General features: G+C 55.2%; 9 protein-coding genes across 9 annotated transcripts; 4 read left to right on the top strand and 5 right to left on the bottom strand.

Annotated features, from left to right (window-relative positions):
• Window positions 1–75: 75 nt before the first annotated feature.
• GLRG_05079 (short chain dehydrogenase) lies at window positions 76–1,222 on the bottom strand (the record flags this gene model as incomplete). Its single annotated transcript, XM_008095764.1, has 2 exons — window positions 76–687; window positions 758–1,222. The coding sequence occupies 2 exons, from the start codon at window positions 1,220–1,222 to the stop codon at window positions 76–78; spliced, it is 1,077 nt and encodes a 358-aa protein (XP_008093955.1).
• Window positions 1,223–2,043: 821 nt separating this feature from the next.
• Window positions 2,044–3,598, bottom strand: GLRG_05078 (WD domain-containing protein; the record flags this gene model as incomplete). Its single annotated transcript, XM_008095763.1, has 5 exons — window positions 2,044–2,589; window positions 2,645–3,241; window positions 3,296–3,383; window positions 3,432–3,473; window positions 3,525–3,598. The coding sequence occupies 5 exons, from the start codon at window positions 3,596–3,598 to the stop codon at window positions 2,044–2,046; spliced, it is 1,347 nt and encodes a 448-aa protein (XP_008093954.1).
• A 361-nt stretch (window positions 3,599–3,959) lies between these two features.
• On the top strand, window positions 3,960–5,367 carry GLRG_05077 (PCI domain-containing protein; the record flags this gene model as incomplete). The annotated part of the gene is made up of 3 exons (XM_008095762.1): window positions 3,960–4,144; window positions 4,212–4,294; window positions 4,361–5,367. The coding sequence occupies 3 exons, from the start codon at window positions 3,960–3,962 to the stop codon at window positions 5,365–5,367; spliced, it is 1,275 nt and encodes a 424-aa protein (XP_008093953.1).
• A 365-nt stretch (window positions 5,368–5,732) lies between these two features.
• Window positions 5,733–10,184, bottom strand: GLRG_05076 (uncharacterized protein; the record flags this gene model as incomplete). The annotated part of the gene is made up of 1 exon (XM_008095761.1): window positions 5,733–10,184. One exon carries the CDS (start codon window positions 10,182–10,184, stop codon window positions 5,733–5,735), a length of 4,452 nt encoding a protein of 1,483 aa, XP_008093952.1.
• Window positions 10,185–11,326: 1,142 nt separating this feature from the next.
• On the top strand, window positions 11,327–12,395 carry GLRG_05075 (uncharacterized protein; the record flags this gene model as incomplete). Its single annotated transcript, XM_008095760.1, has 3 exons — window positions 11,327–11,412; window positions 11,471–12,216; window positions 12,277–12,395. The coding sequence occupies 3 exons, from the start codon at window positions 11,327–11,329 to the stop codon at window positions 12,393–12,395; spliced, it is 951 nt and encodes a 316-aa protein (XP_008093951.1).
• A 375-nt stretch (window positions 12,396–12,770) lies between these two features.
• Window positions 12,771–15,379, bottom strand: GLRG_05074 (Mak10 subunit; the record flags this gene model as incomplete). Its single annotated transcript, XM_008095759.1, has 7 exons — window positions 12,771–14,006; window positions 14,068–14,529; window positions 14,580–14,807; window positions 14,858–14,986; window positions 15,045–15,112; window positions 15,173–15,292; window positions 15,346–15,379. The coding sequence occupies 7 exons, from the start codon at window positions 15,377–15,379 to the stop codon at window positions 12,771–12,773; spliced, it is 2,277 nt and encodes a 758-aa protein (XP_008093950.1).
• Window positions 15,380–16,007: 628 nt separating this feature from the next.
• On the bottom strand, window positions 16,008–16,454 carry GLRG_05073 (uncharacterized protein; the record flags this gene model as incomplete). The annotated part of the gene is made up of 3 exons (XM_008095758.1): window positions 16,008–16,076; window positions 16,189–16,303; window positions 16,423–16,454. 3 exons carry the CDS (start codon window positions 16,452–16,454, stop codon window positions 16,008–16,010), a joined length of 216 nt encoding a protein of 71 aa, XP_008093949.1.
• Window positions 16,455–16,985: 531 nt separating this feature from the next.
• On the top strand, window positions 16,986–17,691 carry GLRG_05072 (uncharacterized protein; the record flags this gene model as incomplete). The annotated part of the gene is made up of 2 exons (XM_008095757.1): window positions 16,986–17,329; window positions 17,394–17,691. 2 exons carry the CDS (start codon window positions 16,986–16,988, stop codon window positions 17,689–17,691), a joined length of 642 nt encoding a protein of 213 aa, XP_008093948.1.
• Window positions 17,692–19,988: 2,297 nt separating this feature from the next.
• GLRG_05071 (actin interacting protein 3) lies at window positions 19,989–22,772 on the top strand (the record flags this gene model as incomplete). The annotated part of the gene is made up of 1 exon (XM_008095756.1): window positions 19,989–22,772. One exon carries the CDS (start codon window positions 19,989–19,991, stop codon window positions 22,770–22,772), a length of 2,784 nt encoding a protein of 927 aa, XP_008093947.1.
• Between the last annotated feature and the right edge of the window lie 1,313 nt (window positions 22,773–24,085).

Genomic DNA, 24,085 nt, shown 5'->3' with positions numbered 1-24,085 from the left:
TTACAGAGAGCCACCCCCGGCGCCGGCACCCTAGGCTTCCCAGGGGACGTTAGGAACCATACACCACCCGTCCTTTCAAATAAGTCTCCCATTCTTCTCACTCATCCCGCGCTCCTGCCTTCCGATGAACGTTTGCATTGACGTGTCCACGCGAGCCAACTTTCTCGCAAGCTGCTGCACCGAGGGGGGGAGCACGTTGTACCAGTGAATCCACCGTGCGTATAGAGGCATAGCGACGTGCGCGCTCCGCCCCGCGTCGATAGCGGCGATGATCTCCTTGCAGACGTCCACGGGCTCGACGATGGGGGCGATGAAGGCGTGCGGGGTCTGCACGCCGTAGAAGAGCGGCGTTGACAGCTGGCCCGGCTCGACGAGGATGGTACGGATATCCGGGTGAGAAGTGGCGAGCTCGGCGGTCAGGGACTTGTGCAGGGCAGTAACGCCGGCTTTGGCGGCTGTGTAGTCCGTAAGAGAAGCGGCGCCCAGGTGACCGAGGACTGAGGACATGGTTACGATGGTACCGCCGTTGCCGGCGCGGATCATGGGCGGGAGGAAGGTCTTGAGGGTGTAGAAGTGCGCCGTGAGGTTCGTGGTGATGGACTTGTCAATGTCCTCGAACTCGAGGTCCAGGAGGGACTTGCCCTTGACAATAGCGGCGTTGTTGATCAGGACAGTGGGGGCACCGAGCTGTTGGGAGCGAATTGTGTTAGTGACTCTTCACGCCCGACTCGCATCCGACACCAGGGGCTGAACTTACGTCTTTTTCAATCTCGGCCGCGACCCTCGCGACCTGCGCCTTGTCCGTGACGTCGCACTTGTAAAACGTGACGCCCCTCGCCTCGCCGTTCTCCATCTCGTTGACGTCCAGGACGGCGACGGTGGCACCGCGCATGCCGTAGACCTCGGCGATGAGGAGACCCACGCCGCTGGCGCCGCCGGTGATGACGATAACCTCCTCACTGAGGTCGACCTCGCGCGGCAAGCCGTATGCAATGCGCTGGTCGATCACATTGGCCATCCAGCACAGCGTGATGAAGGCCGCCCACACGATAGCGCCGACCATGAGCGGGTCATCCCAGGGCCGGGCCTGGGCACGGAAGCACAGGGGGATGATCCAGGAGATGAAGGGGTGGAAGAAGGTGACCTTGAAGACCTTGACGAGCAAGTCGATGGACAGCGGCGCGAACCACGAACCGTTCTGGGGCGGGCGTGGGTAGTCCATGGCAGGCGGGCGGGTGTGCGGTGATAGGGTCGTGGTGGTATGAAAGGGTCGAGGTCGTGGACAAGCTTGTATCGCGACAAGCCTAGAGCGAGATTAGAATAGATCCTGTGTCACGTCCTGCATAGATTCGCAGAACAATACAGGGTTGAAGAGTTGAGGAGTTGAAGTGTCTTTGGAAAATAATGGTATAGGTGTCGTCCAGCGTGCGGGTGGAGGAAAGGGAAAACGCAAAGGGGAAGAAAAAAAGGATCATTCTTGAGACGAAAGAACGCACAGCCCACCCACAACCTCAATCGGGCCACGGGGAAGCTTGACATTCATCGTCACATGTGGATGGACCTGGGGCGTTGAAACGGCGGCCAAGAGGCTAGGGGTTGCTCCCCTGACAGGCCAGCTCCTGTCTGTGGCCCTGGAACCTCCTCCACAACCCTGGAACGGCCACTAAAACGCCCCGTGGACCCCTTGCAGCTGTCCTTCCGTGGACAGCTAAATGATACTCCACTTCAAGCCGTCGCCGAATCGAATTTATCGGAGCCGGCGGACATGTCGGCCGCCGAGCGGAAGCGGCACGTTAAAGATACTATGATACATCGATCTTATAGGAATATGGAGCGAGAGACGGCATTGTTTCTTGGACTGTAGCTCTCGCTGGATTCTATTGGTCGAGAACGATTTGATCCGTGGTATTCTGGTCCCTATCTAAGTTGCACTTTTCACGATTATCCACCCTTTTCCTTTTGACATAGACATGGCATGCCGCCCCCAACGCCGAACAATGCAAAGCAACACCAGCAAAGACATGCATCCATAGAAACCCATCTCTACTTCTCCCGCGCCAGGATGGGCTTTTCTCTCTCGCCCTTGCGCCTCTCGAACTGCTTCTTGGTGTGCCTCCGCTCGTTCTCCTCGCGTCTCTTGATCGACTGAAGCTCCACGTTCTTGATCTCGCCCGCCTTCTTGATCACCTTGGGCAAGTGGCGGTGTCTCTTGATGCGTCTGACCTCTGGCATATGGCTGTATCGAGAGATCAGGGCCTCGTTGTACTCGAGGGCCTGTCTCTGCTTAGCGGATCTAATGCCGGATCGGTCTGTGGCGTTCGATCGCCAGACGCGCACGTTTCCGTCGTCGGAACCAGTAAGAATATACTTGGAGTCAGGAGTAAACATGGTGGTAAACACCCTCTGCATGCGCTTGGTGTGGTACATGTCGCGGGAGTGTCCTTGGTCACGGTTCCAGATGCGAACCGTCCTGTCGTAAGATCCGGAAACCAGCTCCTCACCTGTCGGGCTGAACTCAACACTCATGACAGCGGCGACATGCCCCTTGTAAACGTTCAGTGCCCTGTCAAACTTGCGCATGTCGAACATCTGCTTCCGAATTAGATACCCGGTTTTGACGTGCGATTGTTTGCTCATGACTTACGTAGCAGTTGTGGTCTTCGCTTCCAACGACAAAGTTGAAAGCTTCCATGGGGTTCCAGGATAGAGAGTTGCAGGTGAATGTCATTGTCGTCTTGGTCAGGGGCATCGCAGTGCGGACGTCCCAAAGAATGATGCTCCTGTCGGCGCCTGTGCTACCGAGAATGGACTGCTCAACCTGATTAAAGGAGACAGTGTTGATGGTATCGGTTGCGTTCGGCCATCGAAGAACCTCTGGGGCCGCGCTGTGCCGCTCCAAATCGTAGATGGCGATCTCGCTGGAGGAGGAAGAGGCGGCAAAGGCGTTTCGCGATCGGTGATGCGATATGCTCTGGAAACCGCTATTGCCCAGCCACGAAGAAATCGGCGCCGAGTCGCTCGGGGTGTTGTATGGGTCCCAAAGCTTTATCGTCTTGTCTGATGCAGCACTAAGAAGCTTTCCATCCCTCGTCCAGCATAGACTTCGCACGATGTTATTGTGGGCACTCTTGGTGTGCCAGATCTCGTCTCGGCTCGTGAGGTCGAATGCTTTGATCGCTCCGTCGCCACTACCAGATGCCATATGCTTCAGGGAGTTCGGATCTTTGGCCATCGAGTAAACCTGTAGTGTCTATTAGCAACCAGGAGGGTCTTCAAGGATTCGAACCAGGCATACCCCATCGATATGGCCACTGCCCATCTGCCCAACAAAGGGCGCGGCATGCATGCGCTCCAACTTAACGGCATTAAGAGCTTTCGTATACCTGAGTTCTGGTAAGTTGGCGTCTCCAGATGTGGCAAGGTCGACTTACTCTCGAGCGCGCTCCATAGGATGCTGAGCAGGATCGAGGTTCCTTCAAACTGGTTAGCTGGGCTTTACAAGTTGCTTGACGAGTCTTAAATACCGAGGCAGCTTCTTAGCATTTGAGCCAGGAGGCTGGTACTCCTCGACGCTCCGAGAAAGGGCTTTAATCTTCATTTTGGCGTGCGTGATGCTGTCAGTCTCTTGCTTGGCCAGAGAAATGTCAATGCCTGCGAACTCTACCAAAAGTTTTAGTGGGGATGGGGCTCTCGGAGAATTATCTCCAATCAGACAAGAGTGCCCGGATCAACCATGGCCCGATACGCCCCCAACCCTCCACTGCTGCTCTGTGGGCTTGCGTAGGTCATGGCAACCTGCCTTCTGAAGGCTGGAGCTCTCGACACTGCACCAAGCTACATCCCGAATCCGGCGACGACACCACTCCTTCCCCCACCACCGACGACAACCTCGCGAAATCGAACGACTCCGACAACGAAGTAACCGAATTCTTGCCCCGACAACCGAATTATCAGTCAGGATGGCTCAGGGCGAATCGGCTAGGGTACAAGAGGCCCAGAAGGCGGCCAAGTCAGATCCCCGAAAGGCAGAGCAGCTCTTCAAGGAAATCATCTCTCAGCCCCCCTCCTCCGCAACTTCCGATGCCGCTGTGAAGGAGTACGAGACGGCGCTGATCGGTTTAGGAGAGCTGTACCGGGATGAGAAGTGAGCCACTCTTCCGTCCAGTGATGACATTGTGTGGGGGACCCATGTTTGCTAATAACCCGCTCAGGAAGACGCAGGAGCTCGTCGACCTGATCACAAAAAGCCGGACGGTCCTTTCGTCATTCGCCAAGGCAAAGACAGCAAAGCTGGGTAGGCCTAGATTCAGTTCGGTTCCCTGTTTGTGACAAGTTCAAGACTAACCCAACCCCTCTACAGTCCGCTCTCTACTCGACCTCTTCGAGAACATTGAGGGCAGCACCGATATCCAAATCGCCGTTACGAAGTCATGTATAGAATGGGCAACCTCGGAGCGCCGCAGCTTCCTGCGCCAGAACCTCGAGACCCGCCTAGTCACCCTCCTCATGGCTAAGCAATCCTATTACGATGCCCTCACTCTCATCAATGGCCTCCTCCGCGAGCTCAAGCGTCTGGACGACAAGCTCGTCCTTGTCGAAGTCCAGCTTCTCGAGTCGCGCGTTTACCACGCTCTCGGAAACATTCCCAAAGCCCGCGCTGCTCTTACTAGCGCCCGCACGAGCGCTGCCTCTGTTTACACCCCGCCTCTCCTGCAAGCCCACCTCGATATGCAGAGCGGCATGCTACACGCCGAAGACAAGGACTTCAACACAGCCTTCTCCTACTTCATCGAGGCCCTCGATGGCTACCACACCCAAGACGAGTCCGTCAAGGCTACCGCCGCCCTGCAGTACATGCTGCTGTGCAAGATCATGCTAAACCTGGCCGACGATGTCAACAACCTGATGACGTCGAAGCAAGCTCAGAAGTACGCCAGCAAGAACCTCGAGGCCATGAAGGCTATCGCTCGTGCGCACTCGAACCGTTCTCTGGAGGAGTACGAGCAGGCTCTTCAGTCCTACCGTGAGCAGCTCGGCAGTGACGCCTTCATCCGCAACCATCTGCGGCGTTTGTACGACGCCATGTTGGAGCAGAACCTCATCAAGGTCATCGAGCCCTTCTCCCGCGTTGAGATCAACCACATCGCCAAGATGGTCGGCCTCGACACGCAACAGGTGGAGCGCAAGCTCTCTCAGATGATCCTGGACAAGGTCATCATCGGTGTGCTGGACCAGGGTGCGGGATGCCTCATCATTTACGACGAGACGGAGCGCGACAGCGCATATGACCACGCTCTGGCCACGATTGAGAAGCTGAGTAGCGTGGTGGACGTCCTCTACACCAACCAGGCCTCGATGCTTGAGTAAGAGGCAAAGCAGGCGTCAAGGGTTGGCAGTCGGAGGACAGCGGATGGGATTGGGAATTGTACTATTACCATAGACAAATGCCGGCGGTGCATGGGACAGAATTCATTCTGATGAAGTGGTATCCTAACAAACAACTGCAGCGGGGTTAAGCTCGTAAGCTCCCGAGTGACCAACTTGAAAATAACAAAAAACCGTAATGATCCAAAAAGCCTCCAACGCCCAACCCAACCCGCCATACGTACGTGATCCTGTACACTCATTGGACATGAGACTTTCGTAAAGACCATTCTGGTGGTCACTGTACTGTAAGATAAACCCAAATAAAAACGCTGTCGTGCGCGCCCATCATCCACGACCACGCACTACTATGCAAACTTGACAGAGGGCGCCTTGGGGGCCTTGCCCTCCTTACGGAGCTGCTCCCCAACGATCAACGAAAACACCCTCTTGGCGAGCACTTCCTCCTCCCATCCGCCTACCTCAGCCTTGAAGGCGTCAACGACGTCGAGGTGCCACTGCTCCATAACCAGGCTGATGCCGTGTGAGTTGATAGAGCGGCCGAGCAGCCACCCTGACTTGCTCTGGAACTCGTCCGGGAACTGGAAGTCGAACGGGCCGAGACGGCGAAGCTGAATGATGTCATCCAGCAGCAGCCAGTGATCACGCGACCACATGGTCTGCGAGAGGCGCGGCTCCTCTCCGGCCGCGGGCTCAAGCGAGATGCCCGCGTCAGGTGCGTCCATCATGGAGACGTCGATTTCCTCGTGCTGCGCGTCACTGGCTTCGCCCATGGCGGTGTCGTTTTCCTTGTCCTCTTCTTCCATGATGGCGTTGATGCGTTGCTGCTGCTGCTGCTGCTGCTGCTGCTGCTGCTGTTGCTGCTGAGCGGCGTCTGCGCTACTGTTGGAATTGGAGGATAGGCGGCGACCGGCGCGGGCTTGTAGCTGGGCCAGAGGCGAGAGGACGCTGCTAGTGAACTCAACGACTCTTCCCGGCGTGCGCGGTTTCAGAGGAGAGCGCAGACAGGACTTCGTGGGCGACATATTCCTGTCTGGTAAGGGCCGGAGGATATGACGCTCAGATTCAGGCGAATCTTCCGCGATGGCAGAAGCACTACTCTCTTGCCATTTTTGGATGTCCGCACGGGTGAGCTGCATGCGCACCGGAGTCAACGAGGGCACCGGGGCCGCCGCCTTGCCAAACAAGTCCTGCGTTTTCTGTCCTGACTTGGGTACAAAGTTCTTCTGCGGTACAGAGGTGAAGGAGACCTCGGATGACATGTTCATCTGAGAGTCAGGTATTTCTGACGGCTGTCTCATGTTGGTACGAGACCTGGTCGAAGAGAACAATTCCCGACGTGTATCATTGGTCGACTTCGTTGCAGAAGGCTTCGCAGGTGAGAAGAGATCCGAACGACCGCTGACGGAAGGAGCGAATTCCTTCTGTGGGACAGAAGGGAACATGGAGTTCGTCTCGATGCCCGCGTTGAACTGCTCGGGAGGACGCGTCATATTCTTGGATGACAATGCGTTCTGTCGTTTCTTATCCATGATCTCTTTGACACCCTCCGCTCCTGGAAGAAGAGCAGGAGACGAAAAGAACGCGGAGAGATCCTTCTTCGCCGACGACATTTGAGCAACTCCGAAGGGCTTTCGGGGAAGCTGCTTCTGGCTCCGCTGCTGGGAAAGCATAGAAAAATCCTCTTCCTCACCCTCGTTGAAGCCGGGCTTGTGGTAATGAGACGCCGCTGGAGTGAACAGGGTGTTCTTCTCTGGCAATTCAGCCCGTCTCTGCCACGGACTAGGGAGAGCCACGCGCCGCGGGGGAACAGGCGCAATGGATCGCTTGCCGAATGACTGTTGACGGCTTGAACTAGAAGCAGGACGCGATGCCTCAATTGCCCAGATATCATCATCCTCATTTTCTCCAGCCTGTTCTTCTTCGACCTCCGTTTCATCAGCGCCATCGAAAGTGAGACTGAGACCCTCAAAGCTGGGCCGCCGGCTGGTTCGCGACGCACCAGCAGCGTTCGTGCTGCTCTGCATGGAACGCGATTGGGTGAAAGGCTGCTCACGTGGAGCCGGCGCCTCCTCCATCCAGCTCATCTCATCGGCTTCATCGGCTGGGGCAACTTGAAGAGATCCAGACATGGACACCGATGCTTCACCTTGCTCCTCGGTACGAGGCACAATCATGCTCTTGGCCAAGGCTTCCATGAAGCTTGGCTGGCCGGTGTGATCATCCTCGTGACCAAAGGGATCCTCATAAGGCGCGCCGGTCGATTGCGGCACAGAAGGCGGCGGCGGAGGCGGAGCCGAGGCGCGAGTGGGCGACCCGAAGAACTGAGCCCCGGCCTGGATCAGGGTAGACAAGGGTTGGGTCCAGCTACGAATCGACTTGGCGGCAGACTGAGGCTGGCTACTACTTGTGGTAGGTCTGAAGGGGCTACCGAGAGAGTTCTGACGAGGAGGTGACGAGGCATCCGACGTGACACTTTGCAAAGCTCTTCCGGCCCTCACGATAGGAGATAGCCCGGGGCGAACCCCGTTGTCTGGAGATGCCGGCCGAGGCGCTAAGAGATTGACATCCGGTGAGGGCACAGGGGATGAGACAGGCGCCACCGGGGTGATGTACTCGCTAGTAGCAGCAGGAGTGTTGGTCGTGAGCTCTGGAACAGGAGGGTCGGAGCTCATCTCATCGTGTTGAGAATATTCAGCGGGTGGCGAACTTTGAGGTGCTTCGATCGTTTTGGCATCTGATTGAGGAACAGGAACATCGTTAGGCGACGGTGTGTCGTCTGGAGTCGGCATTCGTGCTGAATCTGACCGAGTGTAAGAAACACTCGCATTAGATGGAGCTGCGGACTTGGGTGAACTCTTACGAGCTTCTTCTGCCGCCTCTTCTTCATCTTCCACTTCTGCCCGGTCGGCGTGAGGTTCTTCGTTACCGTCCTCGGAGCCCTTGTCCGTCTCTTCCTGGATATTCTCGTCGGTAACGTTCATGGTCTCTCCCTCATCCTCGTTGATTTGAGGCAGATTCAATTTGCCTGGAGTCGCCGCCTCGAGATAGGCATCTGGAATTTCAGAAAATTCATCTTCGTATGCCACGGATGCCTCCTCGTTTGCCATCGAGCTGCGCCTGGAGGCCTTAGTACCAGGCGTGGCAGCAGCCAAAATTTGGGATGGCACACTGGAAAAAGAGGCATCCATCCGTGAGGTCTCCATTTGAGAAGTTTCCATATGCGAAGTTTCTAACCTTGAGGTCCCCAACTCTATTTGTCTCGCCTTGTTTTCGAAGAGCTTTCGGCCCAGCGGGATAGACTTGCGACGGGGGCTGCTTCTAGCCCGACCCGGCGATTGGATGCTTCTAGTTGGAGATTTATCCTTAGATGTGGAAGACGGAGGTGGAAGGTCAGGGCGAGGGAGAGAAGGGAGGGTGACAGGAGATTCGTTGACCTCGGCGTTGAGGTCCATTACGGAATCCATATGCGGTTCAGCCTCCTTCGAGGGCTGAATCTCCTCATGGGCTGAAAGATTGTGTACCGGAGCCTCTTGCGTAGTAGAAAGGCCAACGACTTCTTCATCATCTTCGTCGTCGTCGTCCACGCGCAAGGCACCACTTTGCCTCAAAGACTCCAGTGTCTGGTTGACAATCATGCCCGTTTCTTCACCAACCTCCGAGCCAGGGGCAAGCATGCTTGTATGTCCTCTCATAGAAGGGATAGAATTCGCAAATATCATGCTGAAATCCTCTCCTTGTGCAACCGTATCTTGATCGCGTAGCTCCTTATCCGCATCGTTCTCTCCGATTAGCGACGAGATGTCGCTCGCCGGGCCCGGCCCAAAGTCATAGTCATTATATTCGGGCTCATTTCCGGACTCGGAATGAAGCTGTTCTGATGGCGTAGGGCTCTTGTCTTGCAGGTAAGCGGGTGTCGGACTAAGGGTGATGGGGTTGTCTTGTGTCGCTGCACGAGGTGTTGCTTGGTCTGACATTGTTTGCATCCAGATATCGGGTTCAGATTCGGGAATCGAAACAGCAGGATGCTCTCGCCTTGGTGTAGGATCGTCCACGGCCATGTCCTCCATCACCGCAGCGAGCGCGTCGCCTGAAGGCGCCACCCCACCAAAGTCCGCCACCTCGTCCACCGTTTCCACCGGCTGGTCGGAGAACTCAACGCGTTTGGGTCGGCCGCGTCTCCGGGTTGTACTGGGTCTGGACGAAGGAGCAGGATCTTCAGAAGCCCCTCGCGGCTGGCGACTGGTCGTACGTTTGGTGCGCGTAGTGGGTTTCGGTGTTCCCTGGATGGTGATATCGGCCTCGATGCCATCGGAGTCAACAATAGTCTTGACCCTTCGAGTCTGTCTTGGTGTCTTTTTCGGAGAAGAGGTAGCTCTCCTCTTGGTCGCTGTGCCGGTCTTTGGTGTGCCGGATTTGGGAGGCCGACCCCGCCGCGCGGGCGTCTTGACGGCTGTGTTCTTCTTGTCGCCAGCCAGCGGAACGGTGGTTGTATACGCGCCGCGGCTCAGGGTGGGTGTGTCGGCGTTGAAGAGTCTACGCCCAACGTTTTCGTATTCGCCCTCAGCCTCAACGGTCACTAACAACCGTTTGGGCGCGCTATCATCTCCAACCTCGAGCTCGAACATTTGCTTTCTAGGCGAAGTGCCGCGTCCACCGATGGAGAACAACCGCTGCGACCTTTGGCTTCGAGTGACGCGACGGGACGAAGGGTAGAGCGCCGAGGAGACGGTGTCGTTGAGCGGATCTGGCGAGGAGAGTATCTCGTCGCCGGCCCCTCTCGGTCTTGGTGTCACCATTGTGAGATGCGCGCAAAGGCCAAAAAGGGAATGGGGAAAAAAACGACGCGCGCTATGGCTGTCGCATAAACAGTATATAAAAGAACAAAAAACAAAACTCGACTGTCAAAACTAGGCTCTCAAGCCTTCGCGTAAGCTAGCAATAGGAAATGTCAAATGTTATGCATTAGAATAAGGGTCGTCGCGTAGTGGTGCGGTGGGTGGTGCGCAATGGTTCTGGGGCTGCATTCACCGCAGATAGGAACAAGCCCCGGCGCCTAATCAAAGCTGGTTTGTTTACTTTCTGCTATATCAAGGTTAGCGTTGCTCCCCTCGACCATGTTAGCGGGGAATATCGCAACGACAGGGGAACAACATTTCCCCGCTGCCCCGATCTCACACTCTGTCCGGCCCAAAACCCCTAGTTGGGCTCGGACCTTTGGGCCTTGGCTGACAATGTCTTGATTGCAGAGTTTCTTCGTGGTGTAAGTAGGCACAGCCAACAGCGGGGTGGGTGGGTTTCTAAGTCGAGCCCAGATCCGCCCTGGTTTTCGATTGAGCAACCTGTAAAGGCCAATTTTGAAATTTGATTGGCCATCACGCCTTGCAGCGCAAATACACCTTTCTTTTCTTGCTTATTCAAGAAAGTGTGTTTTCTCGAATGAAGCATGTTTTGTCGGCACCCCCGAAATTCGCTGCGACCCCACGAGCTCCCGAAGGAACCCGGCCTGTCTTCCAACCCCAAAGGTTAAGGGCAGCCCAGCCCAGAGGGGCAGCCCCCCATCACATGCGTCAGTCCCCCTTGGTCCCCTCCCTTGTCTTGTGATCGCGCATGAATATTGCACGGTTGCAGCGATGACATAACTGGGGTAAAGGTTTTTAGCGGCATGAGCAAGCCAACCTTTTCCCCCCTTCGGCTTTCAACACGTGGTTGACCTCGGCTCCCCAGAAAACCCAAAGGAATTGCCGCCCTGTTTGAGACGCAACTTTTATAATCACTAACTTCGCAACGATAATTACCATTTACATCCTTTACATCACTTTGACTGTACTATTTTGGACGAATCATCCCATTTCCCACGACCCTATCATCCTATCTGCCTAAGCTTCTTCGACAAGCACACCACCTCGCTCGCACCGTCCAGAGACGTGAAACAGCCACCATGTCCAAGCCAGCGCTCCCACAGAACGACAATGTCGCCCATGCCCTCGCGGGCGCTGGCGGCGGTCTCCTCTCCATGGCCTTGACGTAAGGCCATTGAACCTCTTCTGACGGGCAAGGCTCTAACCTTAGGTGTGTCGCACAGCTACCCCCTCATCACCCTCTCGACCCGCGCCCAAGTGGAATCCAAGCGCGCCGACACGGCTTTCCTCACGGCTGTCCAGAAGATTGTCGCTCGTGAGGGCGTGTCGGGACTCTACTCCGGTCTCGAGTCCGCCCTTTTCGGCATCAGCGTTACCAACTTCGTCTACTACTACTGGTACGAGTGGACCCGCGCCTTCTTCGAGGCCGCCGCCGAGAAGGCCGGCCGTGCCAGTAAGAAGCTCACGACCGTCGAGTCCATGATTGCCGGCGCCATCGCCGGCTCCGCGACCGTCATCCTCACGAACCCCATTTGGGTCATCAACACCCGTATGACGACCCGTAGCAGCAGCGCCAACAAGGACGGCAAAGATGAGGAGGCCCAGACCGACAAGCCCAAGAAAGCGCCCTCCACCATCGGCACCCTCTTGGCGCTGCTCAAGAACGAGGGCCCGCAGGCGCTCTTCTCGGGCGTCATCCCCGCCCTGGTGCTGGTCATCAACCCGATCCTGCAATACACCCTGTTCGAGCAGATGAAGAACACGGTCGAGAAGAAGAGGAGGGTGACGCCGACCATCGCCTTCCTTTTGGGCGCCCTCGGCAAGCTGTTCGCGACCTCGGTCACCTACCCGTACATCACAGTCAAGAGTCAGATGCACGTTGCCGCCGGCAACGGCGGGAAGAAGGAGGGCATGTCTCAAGCCATCAGCCGGGTCATCAGGGAGGAGGGCTACGCCGGCCTGTACAAGGGTGAGTCTTTGCTTCTGTTGGAGACAGTCACTGTCGCAGCGCTAACGAACGGGCACACAGGTATCGGCCCCAAGGTCACCCAGAGTGTGCTGACCGCCGCCTTCCTCTTTGCCTTCAAGGACGTTCTGTACGAGCAGACCATCAAGCTCAGAACGATTGCCGCTAAGAAGCGCGCGTAAACGTGCCAAAGAACCTTGCTGCCTCTTCCGCATGGTCAGATATAGTTGGCTAGATTTAGAGGTAGATTTTGATGACGCATCTATAGAACAAGCAAGCTAGAGACACCACTGCATTTCAGCATGGCACCTCAGCGCATATGCCGCGTTCTTTTTTGTTCGTACGACACGCACGAACTCTATCGAATTTTTGTATGGGAACTTTTTCAAGCAAGTTGGGTAAGCTGTTGGCAAACGACCGGGCATGGGGTGGGGTGCTAGGCGTAGTGTCACATGGAATTCCCCGGCAAGATTGGGTTGTATTTTAGGACTTTTAGGATGACGGTTATCCATTACATATCTATGCTGTGCCTAGGTCGGTTCTTGCGCTTCGGTTCGTCATCGGACAGGCATAATTCGCGGGACGATCCACCACTCGTGATACGACTTGTCGGGAGTCGGCACCTCGGCCTTGAGCTTTAGATCCCCGCCGCCTTCGCCCCATTTGTCTAGCGCCTTTCGGATAGCCGAGACGGCCAAGCCCGTGGCAATGCACGACTTCAGCCCGTTTTTGACAGACGGTAGCCAGCGGTCATGTGATCCGATCGAGAAGGCCTCCGCCTCGGGAAGTTTGCTCATGACCTCGAAGCCCTTTTTAGCGCCGGCAATGGCGCGGTCGGCTAGGTCTAACAGTTCGGCGCTTGGGCACTCTGTCTGCAGGGTTCCGATGGTAAACTCCTCAAAGGTCGGCAGGGATGGTAGACCGATGATGGAGAAGGGCCTCATCCGCAGTTCGTAACGGAGCTCATCGGTGCTATAGGGTCGCGGAGGGGGTTTGATCAGCCCGAGGCGGTGGAGGACCGTGTAGAGACAGCAAAGAGCGTCGGAGACGCCTTCGGTGGCTGCAGCATCCAGAAGCGCCAGGCGGAGAAAGGCCAGAGACTTTGTGTACTGCGATTCCGCGGTCGGCGTGAGACGCTGTCTGCCCGAGCAAGCCTGGTTGAGGCTCAGGACGACAAAGGACTTTATGCGCTCCACGTGCTGGAGGCGGTTCTTGGCCAGGTAGTTCAGGTACCAGTACATGCCTGCCAACTCGTCCGGCTGGTAGACCTCGAGCTCGAAACCGAGCTGGACGATCCACTCCATCTGCTTCACCTTGTACAGGTACGCCCACGACGACAGCGGCAGAGACCACGTCTCGACTGGCCCAGAGGCAGACTGGTAGACCAGGGGCTGCTCCTTGGTCTCCTGTTGGATGATCTGGTCGATATCTTCAGCGTCGAACTGTAGGTTCTCCCAGTCGCGCACGATATGGCAGAGGGTCCTGCGCACGCGACACCGGTTTTGACAGAAAGTGCGCAGGATATCGAGATAGGGCTGGGCGGCGCGCTGACGAAAGACCTCCATCTGGTTCGCGATGGTGAAGCGCGGGTCTTGGATGGCTTCGATCTCGTCATTGTCGCGGTCAAGAAGTGGGCTATTGGGCAGGGAGACGATGGAGAAGTCGTCGTCGAGAAGTTGGCGGATGCTCTTGTGGCCAAGGACCTCCATGTCCTTGAATAAGAAGCTTTGGAGGAGAGTGCGGACAAAGATCAGGGGCTGAGGCTTCCTCGCTTGAAAGGTCGTCACGTATGTCTGGCGGGCAGTCAGTAACGACGCAGTCGGGGTAGGGAAGAAGGTGTGGACATGTATGTACCTGAAGGCAGATGGAGTCGGTATAGTCGAGGACCCCTATAACCTCAAGGCCGTCGCTGATGATCTTCGTCAGGTGCCCAAAGGCGTCGTCAAAGCTGATCTCAACAATGGGTCGCGGAGGCATCGTGCTGGCGAGTTTGCGTTGAAGCTTGGCACTACAAGCCTCTGGAACAGGGTTTCCCAGCGCGTGAGTGCTCTTGATGCTCGGTAACATATCATGGGCCTCTTTCCAGGGACTCCTAATACGGTCCGGTTCCGTCCGATACTGGGTGTGGTCGATCGCTGCCAGGAGCGTGTACCTGAAGAGCAGCCTGGTGTGGAGAGCGTCAATGATGTCTTGTGACACCGAGTCCGAGAGCTGCCGCAAGACAAAGCTTGCCTCCTTGAGGATTTCGCGTATGGAGTCAATGCTGAAATCGTCGAGTAAAACCCTGTTGTAGGTATTCGTAACGAAATCTTCTTCCTGCATAGACGGTCAGCCAAATCATCCCACAGGAGCGTTAGCAAACTCACCTCATAGAAATGCTCGTTCTTGATTCTCTCATTAACATTTCCGCATGTCTTCAGCAGTCCTAAGCAATATGCTCGGAGGATGGTATGCATCGGTGATGGCGGTGTGCCGTTGGCGTTCTTAATGAAATGTGCATCGTCGATGGTGGCCGGTTTGGGCATGAGAATTGACTCAACGTAGACACTTGTGAACAGAGTCTGAGAGAGAGGGTAGCCAACGTGCCATGACATCTGTGACCATGTCAGTGGGGGTAGATGTTAATATAGTCTTCGGTGCTGACCTCATGGCAAAGCAACTGGTCAATTATGCCAAGAACTTCTTCAGGGAGGAGGGGGCGTGACACATCGTAGTCGACATCGAGCGAGTCCTCCGCCTCTAAACACCCACTATCCATTTTTGGGTCCATGATCTGTCCATGATTTCAGCAGGCGGTCCGGGGCGGCCAGCAAATAACTTTCGTGACGTACCTCGAGAGCCCCAACGGACTCAAACAGCGTGAAGAAGCCATCCTTGACCAGCTCACCGGGGGGGAGCGCTGCGCATAGTCAGATCGTCTGCTCTGTTGGGTCTTGGGGACTTTGCGTTTGCATCTCACTTTCGGCAGCTGCTATGAACTTTGATGTGATATCAAAAGCTACAATGCCGTTGCCCGGTGGATTGGTTGGCGGCGGATGTGGGGGTTCACGCCCTTGCTCGAGCGAAAGCCTTGAAATATCTATGGGATAGTGAGTGGTGCGAACATGGAATCTTCTCATGGCGAGCTCTTACCTTCGGACACTGCGAAGCCGGATGGGACGGCCATAGTGGCAACTCTTCATGAGGCTCTGTTGAGTGAGTGCGTTGAGTGCAGTTTTAGTGAGGTCACGGCGGCTATCCGTCCAGTCAAGGATATGCCCTTGATTTTTAAAAAAGAAAAAGACCCCGGTAAGGTTGAATGCGATGGCTTCGCGTAACCCAGGCGGATATAAAAATTAATTGAAATCAATGACCAAGTGGAAGTAAAGTGCAGCAATCACGTCTCTACTGTTCTGGAGGCATTACGGATTTGGTTGTCTCGAGGTAGTTGCAACGGGGACATGGATTGATCATAACCGAGTTTGCCCGGCGGCGGGCAAATTTGGGTCAGTGGAGGAACGGCACGCCCAACACTCTGGCGCCTCAGCCGACATCGCAACATTTCAAGGCCAGTTCCCCCCCACCAGCACATTCAGAAACACCAAAATCTAGGACGGCATTTCGAATTGATAGATTATGCCACTTTCTGATATGTTACAGCAGCTCACTGCCTAGGAGCCGGCGGGTATTCGGAGGAGGATCCGCGCATTCACTTCCTTGCGCTCCCAATTCCCATCTATCCCTCGATAACCTCGGATGCATCTCCCTCTCCAACTTCACACGTCTAATTCTCGGGCGGAAAAAGTCGAGCTGCTTTACGAGGAGGTGGCAGGGGCGGCGGGAGTAGCCTGGGACAGGGGCTTGGGCTCGCCCTGCTTGGCGTTCTGTGTTGCGGTATTTCAGGTCAGCCATCTCTTGTGTTTTCGCTGCCAACCCGCATCATGGGTCATCGGTATCGCAGTTCGGGAAGGGGGAAGGGCGTCGGTGTTTTCTCACCTCCCACTTGGCAAAACGGAGCTCCGTCTCTCCGCGGCGCTCGGCGATGATTCTCTTGTCCTCCTTCAAGCTGCGGCGCACGACGCGCGAGGCGACGGCGAGGTAGCGGTTGTAGCTGCAGATTGGGGGTTGTTGGGTTAGCTTTTCCCTCTCCTGCGTCCAAAACCTCGACCGCATTCTGCTCCAACCGACAAGCGGGTGCAAAAAGGGATCGAGGGTCATCAATTGACTCACGTGAGACCGGCGGCTTTCCAGGCGAAGACCATTTTGGCGGTTGTATGGATATGTTGATGAACGTGGGTATGGGGTGGCAGCTCGGGGTATGATCAATTGAAGGTTTCTAGATTCCGAAGTGCAAGCTCCGAGTTGGATGCCTTTGATGGCCTCAGGCAGAAACATCGACTTACGGGATAGTGACTCCACCCTCCTATCGCTTCAAGTCTCTCTCCTTCCATTAACAGTTCTGGAAAGCCATTCGTATTATCTCTCCCATGCCCAGCCTTTTTTCCGGTTCGATACCGAACCATAACCCTTCTTAACACGCTTGACGGCCAGACATGTAAATGTAATTCCGAAAATATGTTACCTCCTACAGACGCTGTGCCGTTTAGTGTCTCCCACGCTCGTACTGAGCCACTGAGCCACTTAGATGGACAGTACATAGCGATTATCGACAAGTACGAAAGCCCTGGCCCATCAAGTCCGCGACGGGTCCTGCCAGTAAGCTTCAAGAGCTACCGGGGATTGGTTGGTTGGAGCTGTGCGAGGTTTTTACTGGGTCTCTTCCCAAAAGCATAATGAAAGTCCGCATGCTGCTGCCATCACACTTCAAGCCACTATGGACCGGTATCAGAGTACACGACCTGAGCATCCCGATCACAGTCAAGAAGACTCCTGACCTCTACAAGCTGGCCAACAGCGGCGGCGTCTTTTCAAACTGTGACGGGAAGCGGTCCGCTATTCACCAGGCGGGCGACGAAAGCCTGAGCGTGTGCGCATCAACGATTAGCAGCGGCGAGGATTGTGTCTCCCCCGACGTCTGCGGATACGATTTGGGAGACCTGGAGACCGTCAAGAAGGGATTGCTCACTGTGCAATGGCTGGAGTCCGGAACTGACAGAAGTCATCATCACAGTGGAAGGTAACTGCACGCCGAGATCGCTCTGCATGGACCCAGTAGGCTTCAAATGGTCGCTCCGGCGCAGTTTCAAGATCAACGGGGGCGCGACGCACTTGATGACGATCCTTGCCGGCGAAGGTGTCAATGTCGCGCTCAAGGACGCGATCGGGCTGGTGGATGCCATCATCACTGCAGCGCACATGAAAAGATCGAGACTTCGGGAAGGACATGTTCGGGTGTGCGGGCTAACGGAGGAGCTTATGCACGACTTCGTATCCATGTCGGGGCGCACCGGGAACAACCATCTCGGGCTCGATCACGAGGTCGGTCAAGTTCGAACCCCTTGGTTGTTGCATCCACTGGCAGCTGGCATGGCGCACTAGTACTTTATTTTTCATGCGCCAGCAGCGGGCGGCTTGGAGCAGAGGGGGCGATAGGAGCGGCTGCTTTATGTGCAAAGGGCAAAACGAAGCATGATGGATTGATAGTCGGGTTAAGGTCCCTGTTGCCCACGATTTTGCTTTATCCCGTATTAGTTACCCATGTCGCCGGGATGGTTAATCAAAAGTGCTACGTGACGTGCCAATTTTTGGGTGACTTGAGAGCTCGACAGTTCGTTTGTACATCATGGGGAATATCATCAGTAAGGATTGACATAACGAAGCTGTAAGCCTGCAAGACAATTGCATCTCCTGATGTGATGATGAGCCCAGGTTCGTGGAGTGCCTGACCGCGTTGAATTATTGAAACGCCAGGCTTGTCTTCCCCTAACAATGACTCGCAGGGTTCGGACCTCGAGCGAAGGTCGGTTGACTTGGTGTGCTGACAACAGAACAACAAAGAAGCTAGGATGCACCGGCCTACTAACTCCTCATCGGCGTCTGAACAAGAGGGGCAACGCATCAAGCTAGAATAAGCAACGCCTGGACTGGACTCCTTTTCGTTGCAAATACTCGGTACATCGGATAGAGATTCGAGCATCCGTCGTGATAGCAAGGTAGGTGAATAAGCTTTTGGAACATGTACAGAGGAAGCTGGGAGAGATTGGATTTGATGAGGTTGCATTTGGAGGAGACGTCACAGACTGACGTTGTTTGAAAACATTCCAGAGTGTTTCATCTTAGAGATTGCATGTAGGTAGTGCATGTATTTGGCTCAAGGGGGAAGGAGATGGTTCGAGGTGCAAAAGGTGGATGGATATGATTAGAGAGCGGAATGGCATGTCGGGTGGCTGGTAACCGGGGCATGTGTGCGTCCTGGGTCGGGATCTGACAAGGATGACAAGCCACTGAGGAAGAGTAAACACCAATCAGAGGGCTGTACGGAGTACGATGCCCCACTGTCAGGATGAGGTGACGAGCAGCGGACTGGAACTGGGGACGGACACAAGCCTACAAGGGCACCACCACACAAGGGCACCATAAGGTGACGAGCGTGTCTCCCACATTGTATCTGTACCTGACTGAGTCTTTGACTGGGGGGTGTTTGTCCGAGTTGAGAGGGTGATTAAGGCACAAGAAGGGGCAAAGAACGCCTGTACCTGCGGGTTTACTCCAGCGGGCCTTTCTTGGAGCTTTGGGCCTGGATGCTGGGTCTTTGGGCGCCAAAAGCTAAGGGCAAGCAAGACTCTCTCCGCTTTCCGAACACGGTTCAACATTGCACATACAGAACTTACGTGTACGTGCTCTGGGACCTGTAACCTCGTACATACATACCTTAAGAGGTAGACACATGCGTTCACCCTAAATCCCATCTACCTCATAATTGCTTTGGCCTTTGCATTGCACTGCATTGCGCTCTGGCATCTGCAACCGACAGCTGTCCAACTTTTTTTTAGACACCCTCCGACACCCGCGCACCCAATCGGTTACGGACGACGTTAACGGAAATAACCACACCAAGACGTCAGCACGGCATTACTTGCTCCATCGAGGGGCTCACTCACTGCCTCTCCCTCAATCTCCAACGCGTTATCGTCACTACTTCTACAGCTTCCATCCCTTCACAGCATTCCAACCAGGCGATTCCCTACTGCCAAGCGCCACTTGCAACCTTCCTGCTCGCTGGATTAACATCCATCAGGAAAGCTTGACATTCTCCTTTCACCTAGGCAATCCAACAAAGTTCGCAATCGCAACCTTACTTTCTCGTAGCATGGTTGGCAACCATCCTCTTGAATAACTGCGGCCTCCCCGATCGATCACATTACTCCTATAGTCTTCTTCCAGCCTTGTGTTCATATTGTCTTGGGTACCTTGGACTGGCAGCGCACAACCTGGTTGGGAAGAAGAAGACAGAGGAGGATAAGAGAAGCGCTACAACGACGACAACCCTTCGATCCGAGCAATGATGCAAGCACCGAGCTCCTCACAGCGCATCCAACGGCGCTCTCCAGGTGCTGACCCTGGCCCTCCGCCAAATGTACCAGCTCGCTCAATATCACCTGCCATGGGTATGCAGCCCAGGGCTTCCAACGCCTCAAACCGATCTGCCCCGCCGAATGGCGGGATGCGGAGATCAAATGTGAGTCTGATTGCACATTCCAGCGGCCAGCAGCTCGTCTTCAGACGTCAGCCTGCTGTAAAATATCATCTTCACAGCAGACTTGTCGCTCTTGCTCCCTTGTTTGTTGTAACAGCAACTAACCGGTCCTTCCCAACAGAACTCTACCAGCTCAGCCATGCCTTTATCGCAAATCGAGAAGAGCGTCACCCACCTGCTCGTCGCGACTAAGCAGCTACTAGAGACCCTGACACAATGGTCGCGTGGCCAAGCTACCGATGGCCAGGTATCCGATGTATACGTCAGACTGGGATACGAGTTCAACATGGCCTGTCGAGCTTTCACGGCCATCAACGTGGATACCTCCGACCTGGGCAATGTCCCCGAGTTGCTACGAAGCATATTAGAAGCCACTCTAAGCCAAGAAGCAAGCACCGAGAGCTTGGAGAAATACCTTCCCCGTATTCGGGATATCATCATCAACCTGCTCCACGGACTGAAGCGCAAGCAGCAAAAGCTGCGGCAAAAGCAACCAAAGGACAGGGAGAGTGGCGGCTCAGCAGGCGCACCCGAGCGTACGACGAGCACGAGTACAATGGGTAGCGCAAATACTGGTTTGACGAATCTGCTGGAGGAGGGCATACAGAACGGATACCGGCCAGACCCGCAGAGGGAATCTTCCATGTCAGCCGGCGCCCCAACAACCACGTCTCCGAACCGTCGCTACATACCGCCAAGAGACCAGTCGCGCGGCTCCCTCAACTCGGAGCAGTCCTCCCTATCTAGCAACACGATGCAAAACATCCCCGTTGTGCCGCCGTATCCCGGCGACGAGGCGTCGGCGTCCTCCGCACCGTTGGCAGAGGCCATTGCCGAATCATTCCCGCCGCCGCCGCCACCTCCGAAGCAGCAATCGAGTGCGTTCGCCGCTCTGCAGAAAGGAGGAGACCTGGAGAGAAGAGCATCGCGGCGATATTCGCAATATCAAATATCCAAGCACCTAGGCAGCGCCATGAATGGCGTGCCTATGCTACCGTCACAGAACTCTCCCATACCCAACCGTGGCCGAGGTGAAGTGCGAGAGTCTCTGCGTGCTGTGCAGACTCGGGAGACTATCCGTCAAAATCGTGCCTCGAAGCAGCCGCAGTTGGATGCGTCACCCGTCAGGGCTCCAAGTCGTACCAAGGAAGCGCCTCCGTCCGAAGCGCCGATAGCCAGGCCCGAGAGCCCGACGCTTCAGACACCCGAAGACAAGTATCCTAAAGCGAGCGCTACGTTAAAGGGTCCTCTGAGCGATGAGTTCCCCATGTCTCCTGATGACGATCGCAAACCTGAGCCACCCAGCAAGGACGAGCCCAAGGAGTCGCCACGGGCTAAGACGCCCGAAAAGAAGCGGGACAACACCTTTCTTCACGAGCAATCACCGCCGTTGACGACCGACCTAACTTTGTTTTTGCAGTACAAGTCAAAGGTCAAGAAGTTCGTGCTCCCTGAGGGCTACAGCGAACTCTCTATTGGCCGTCTCCAGTTAGCATTCATTGAGAAGTTCTCCTGGAACACGCATGCCAATGGTGCCGACCTGCCGGAAATCTACATCCAAGACCCCGTTTCAGGGGTCAGACACGAGCTCGAGGACCTTTCGGACATCAAGGATCGAACAGTCCTGGTGTTGAACGTCGAGCCGCTTGACGAAGTCAAACGACACATTGACGAGGGTATTGGGCAACTGAAGAAGATCGTACAGGATGTGAAGCAGAACATGGACGATCAGGGCCTGGCGATACAGCGAGTCTCTGAGCGTCAACAGGAGGCAGCCGCAGAGATGGCGAGGCTGGCGTCCGCTCCACCTGTTGTCTCAGCGCCTGCCGACGGGTCCAGGTCTGTGGGTGGCCGGAAGCTCGTTGCTGGACACATTACCGAAATACAAAGCCTTCGCCGTGACCTGGCCGTTATGCGTCAGGCGTACTCCAATTTCCAGTCGGAGATTCAGGGTTCCATGTCTGCTATCCGCGCCAAGGCGAGTAACGTCAAGACTGCAGTTGTCAAGGCCTCGATCCCTAGCATCGAAGGCGAAACCGGTCATGCCTACGTCCACAAGGGCCGCGAACAGCTCAATGCTGACTCTGACCGACTTGTCGCCAAGGTCGACGACCTGCAGGACCTGGTGGAGGACCTCAGGAAAGATGTTGTTCACCGTGGTGTACGGCCGCTACCTAGGCAACTGGAGACCGTGGCCATGGACATTACGAAACTTTCAAAGGAGCTCAAGAAGGTGGAGGATTACATGAAGGAAGAGAAGCCTATCTGGACCAAGATCTGGGAGAAGGAGCTGGAGGACGTCTGCAAGGGCCGTGATGAGCTGCGTCTTATGGAGGACCTCATGATCGATCTGCAGGACGATTTGGAGAAGGCATCAGAGACATTTGCACTAGTCGAGCAGGCTACCAAGGAGCAGCTGAAGGACAACGGAACCACCGCCAGCGCCGGTACCGCTCGCAACTTCTCCAAGGGCCTAAACAACCTAGGAAACAGCTCCGACCCCAACGCAGCCAAGGACGGTGTTCTCGGGGAGGTGAGGGCACTACAGCCCAACCACGAAAATCGACTCGAAGCCATCGAGCGAGCGGAAAAGCTGAGACAAAAGGAGCTTGAGGGCCGCAAGGGTAATGAGCTCCAGAGGGAGCTCTCAAGCTTCGTGGAGGAGGGCAAACTGAAGAAGTCCGGCGGTTTCGAGGAGGTGGAGAGAGCCCGGAAGGCCAAGGACGACATGATCAGGAAGCAAGTCTGGGAGAGGCAGAATGGTATCGTCGCCGAGGAGGGAGAAGAAGAAGAAGAAGTCGAATACGAAGAGGTAGAAGAGGAAGAGGAAGAAGAAGAAGAAGAGCCAGGGGAGGCTGGCGGCGCTGAGGCTGCAGGCGATGCAGACAAGGCCGCTGCGCCAACGGCACCACCAGCGGCGTAGGTTAAGGCTCTACGCGTGCGTCATGCTTGTAACGAGGGCAACTCGATCCCTATTTACTCTACACATTTTTCCCATCCCATGGGCCCCTTTCTCTCTACATGTCCAGATCTCGCATAGTGGAGTACGGGTCACGGTTTTTGCTTATCGAATTCTACACTCGTAATGCAGGATACAGTAGGTTGCCGGCTGGCTGCGTGGTCTCTTTTTCCGCAGGTCAATCTCGGGGTTTAGCGAAGGCGAATTATGAACATTGAATTCTGTAGTGTGGGCATGTCTCCCTACCTTCCATGTGCAATGTTGCACGCGGTCTATCGTGAACTTGAAATTGCCACGGAGCAACCACAGTCAGCATTTGTTCGGTCGAGATTCGCAACGGGGTGACTACATAAGTCGATCGGATCGAGCTTCGGCCGCTTCGCTCTGTAGGCCGAGGTGTTCCACGGAACCGAAAGCAACCCTCTCAGACCTGCCCGTTTACGCCAGCACTGGACATGCCATCTGGTAATGGGAAGTTCAGGACGAACGTTGAGTATTGGGGAAGCGGATAGATTGCAGGATTGTTATGTGTCATGTACGCAGTGTTTCGCCTTTGAATGCTCCATGGTTAAAATGGCGATCAAGTCTTTGTTATCACGCGTCCCTGTCAACAAGCATTTTTCTATTTCCCTACGCATGACTTTTTAAAGATTCACCACACTCCTCTCTACCGGTCGATTTAAATAGTGGGCATATGAATCTCGTCTTCTTGACAAAGTGTACTGAGTCTTGTCGAACTAACTGCTCCTCTCTGCCGTAGCCGATGAGACATGCGTCGAACATGCGGCCATCAGATTGCGTCTCGTCAATAGTTCACGCAAAACATCAAGTATTATCGTTTGGGTGATGACCATCGAACCTCTTAACCAGCGGCTTGATGGACACTTCCGAAGAGCCATTGGCATCGATGTTCTTGGGCTTTCAATCACAAGTCTTGTGGAGTAGGGTTAGTTGCAACGGATCGCATACCACAAGGAGTTTTGGTTGAGTTACTATTCGACTGTACAAATCGTCGACAACACCAGGGGATTGGACCCAGTCCGAATTCCTTGCCAGGATGCTCAGGAACATGAACTCGAGAACGCTGCTCAAGCTGGATGTTCAACCTTTTGAGGTACTATATAGCGTACCGCCAAAAGACCAGCAATCAAGAACAGAGCTCAAGTGCCTCCAAGCCCAACTGAGCATGCCGAGCTGATTATGTCCCATGTGGCTGGGATGGGGGACATCAGAAAACGTGGAACAGCGGCAAACCTGAAGGAGGACCTCGCGAGGAA

Source organism: Colletotrichum graminicola, assembly GCF_000149035.1.
Source record: "Colletotrichum graminicola M1.001 genomic scaffold supercont1.17, whole genome shotgun sequence".
Classification (NCBI taxonomy): Eukaryota; Fungi; Ascomycota; class Sordariomycetes; order Glomerellales; family Glomerellaceae; genus Colletotrichum; species Colletotrichum graminicola.
This window is presented reverse-complemented; position numbering and strand designations above follow the sequence as displayed.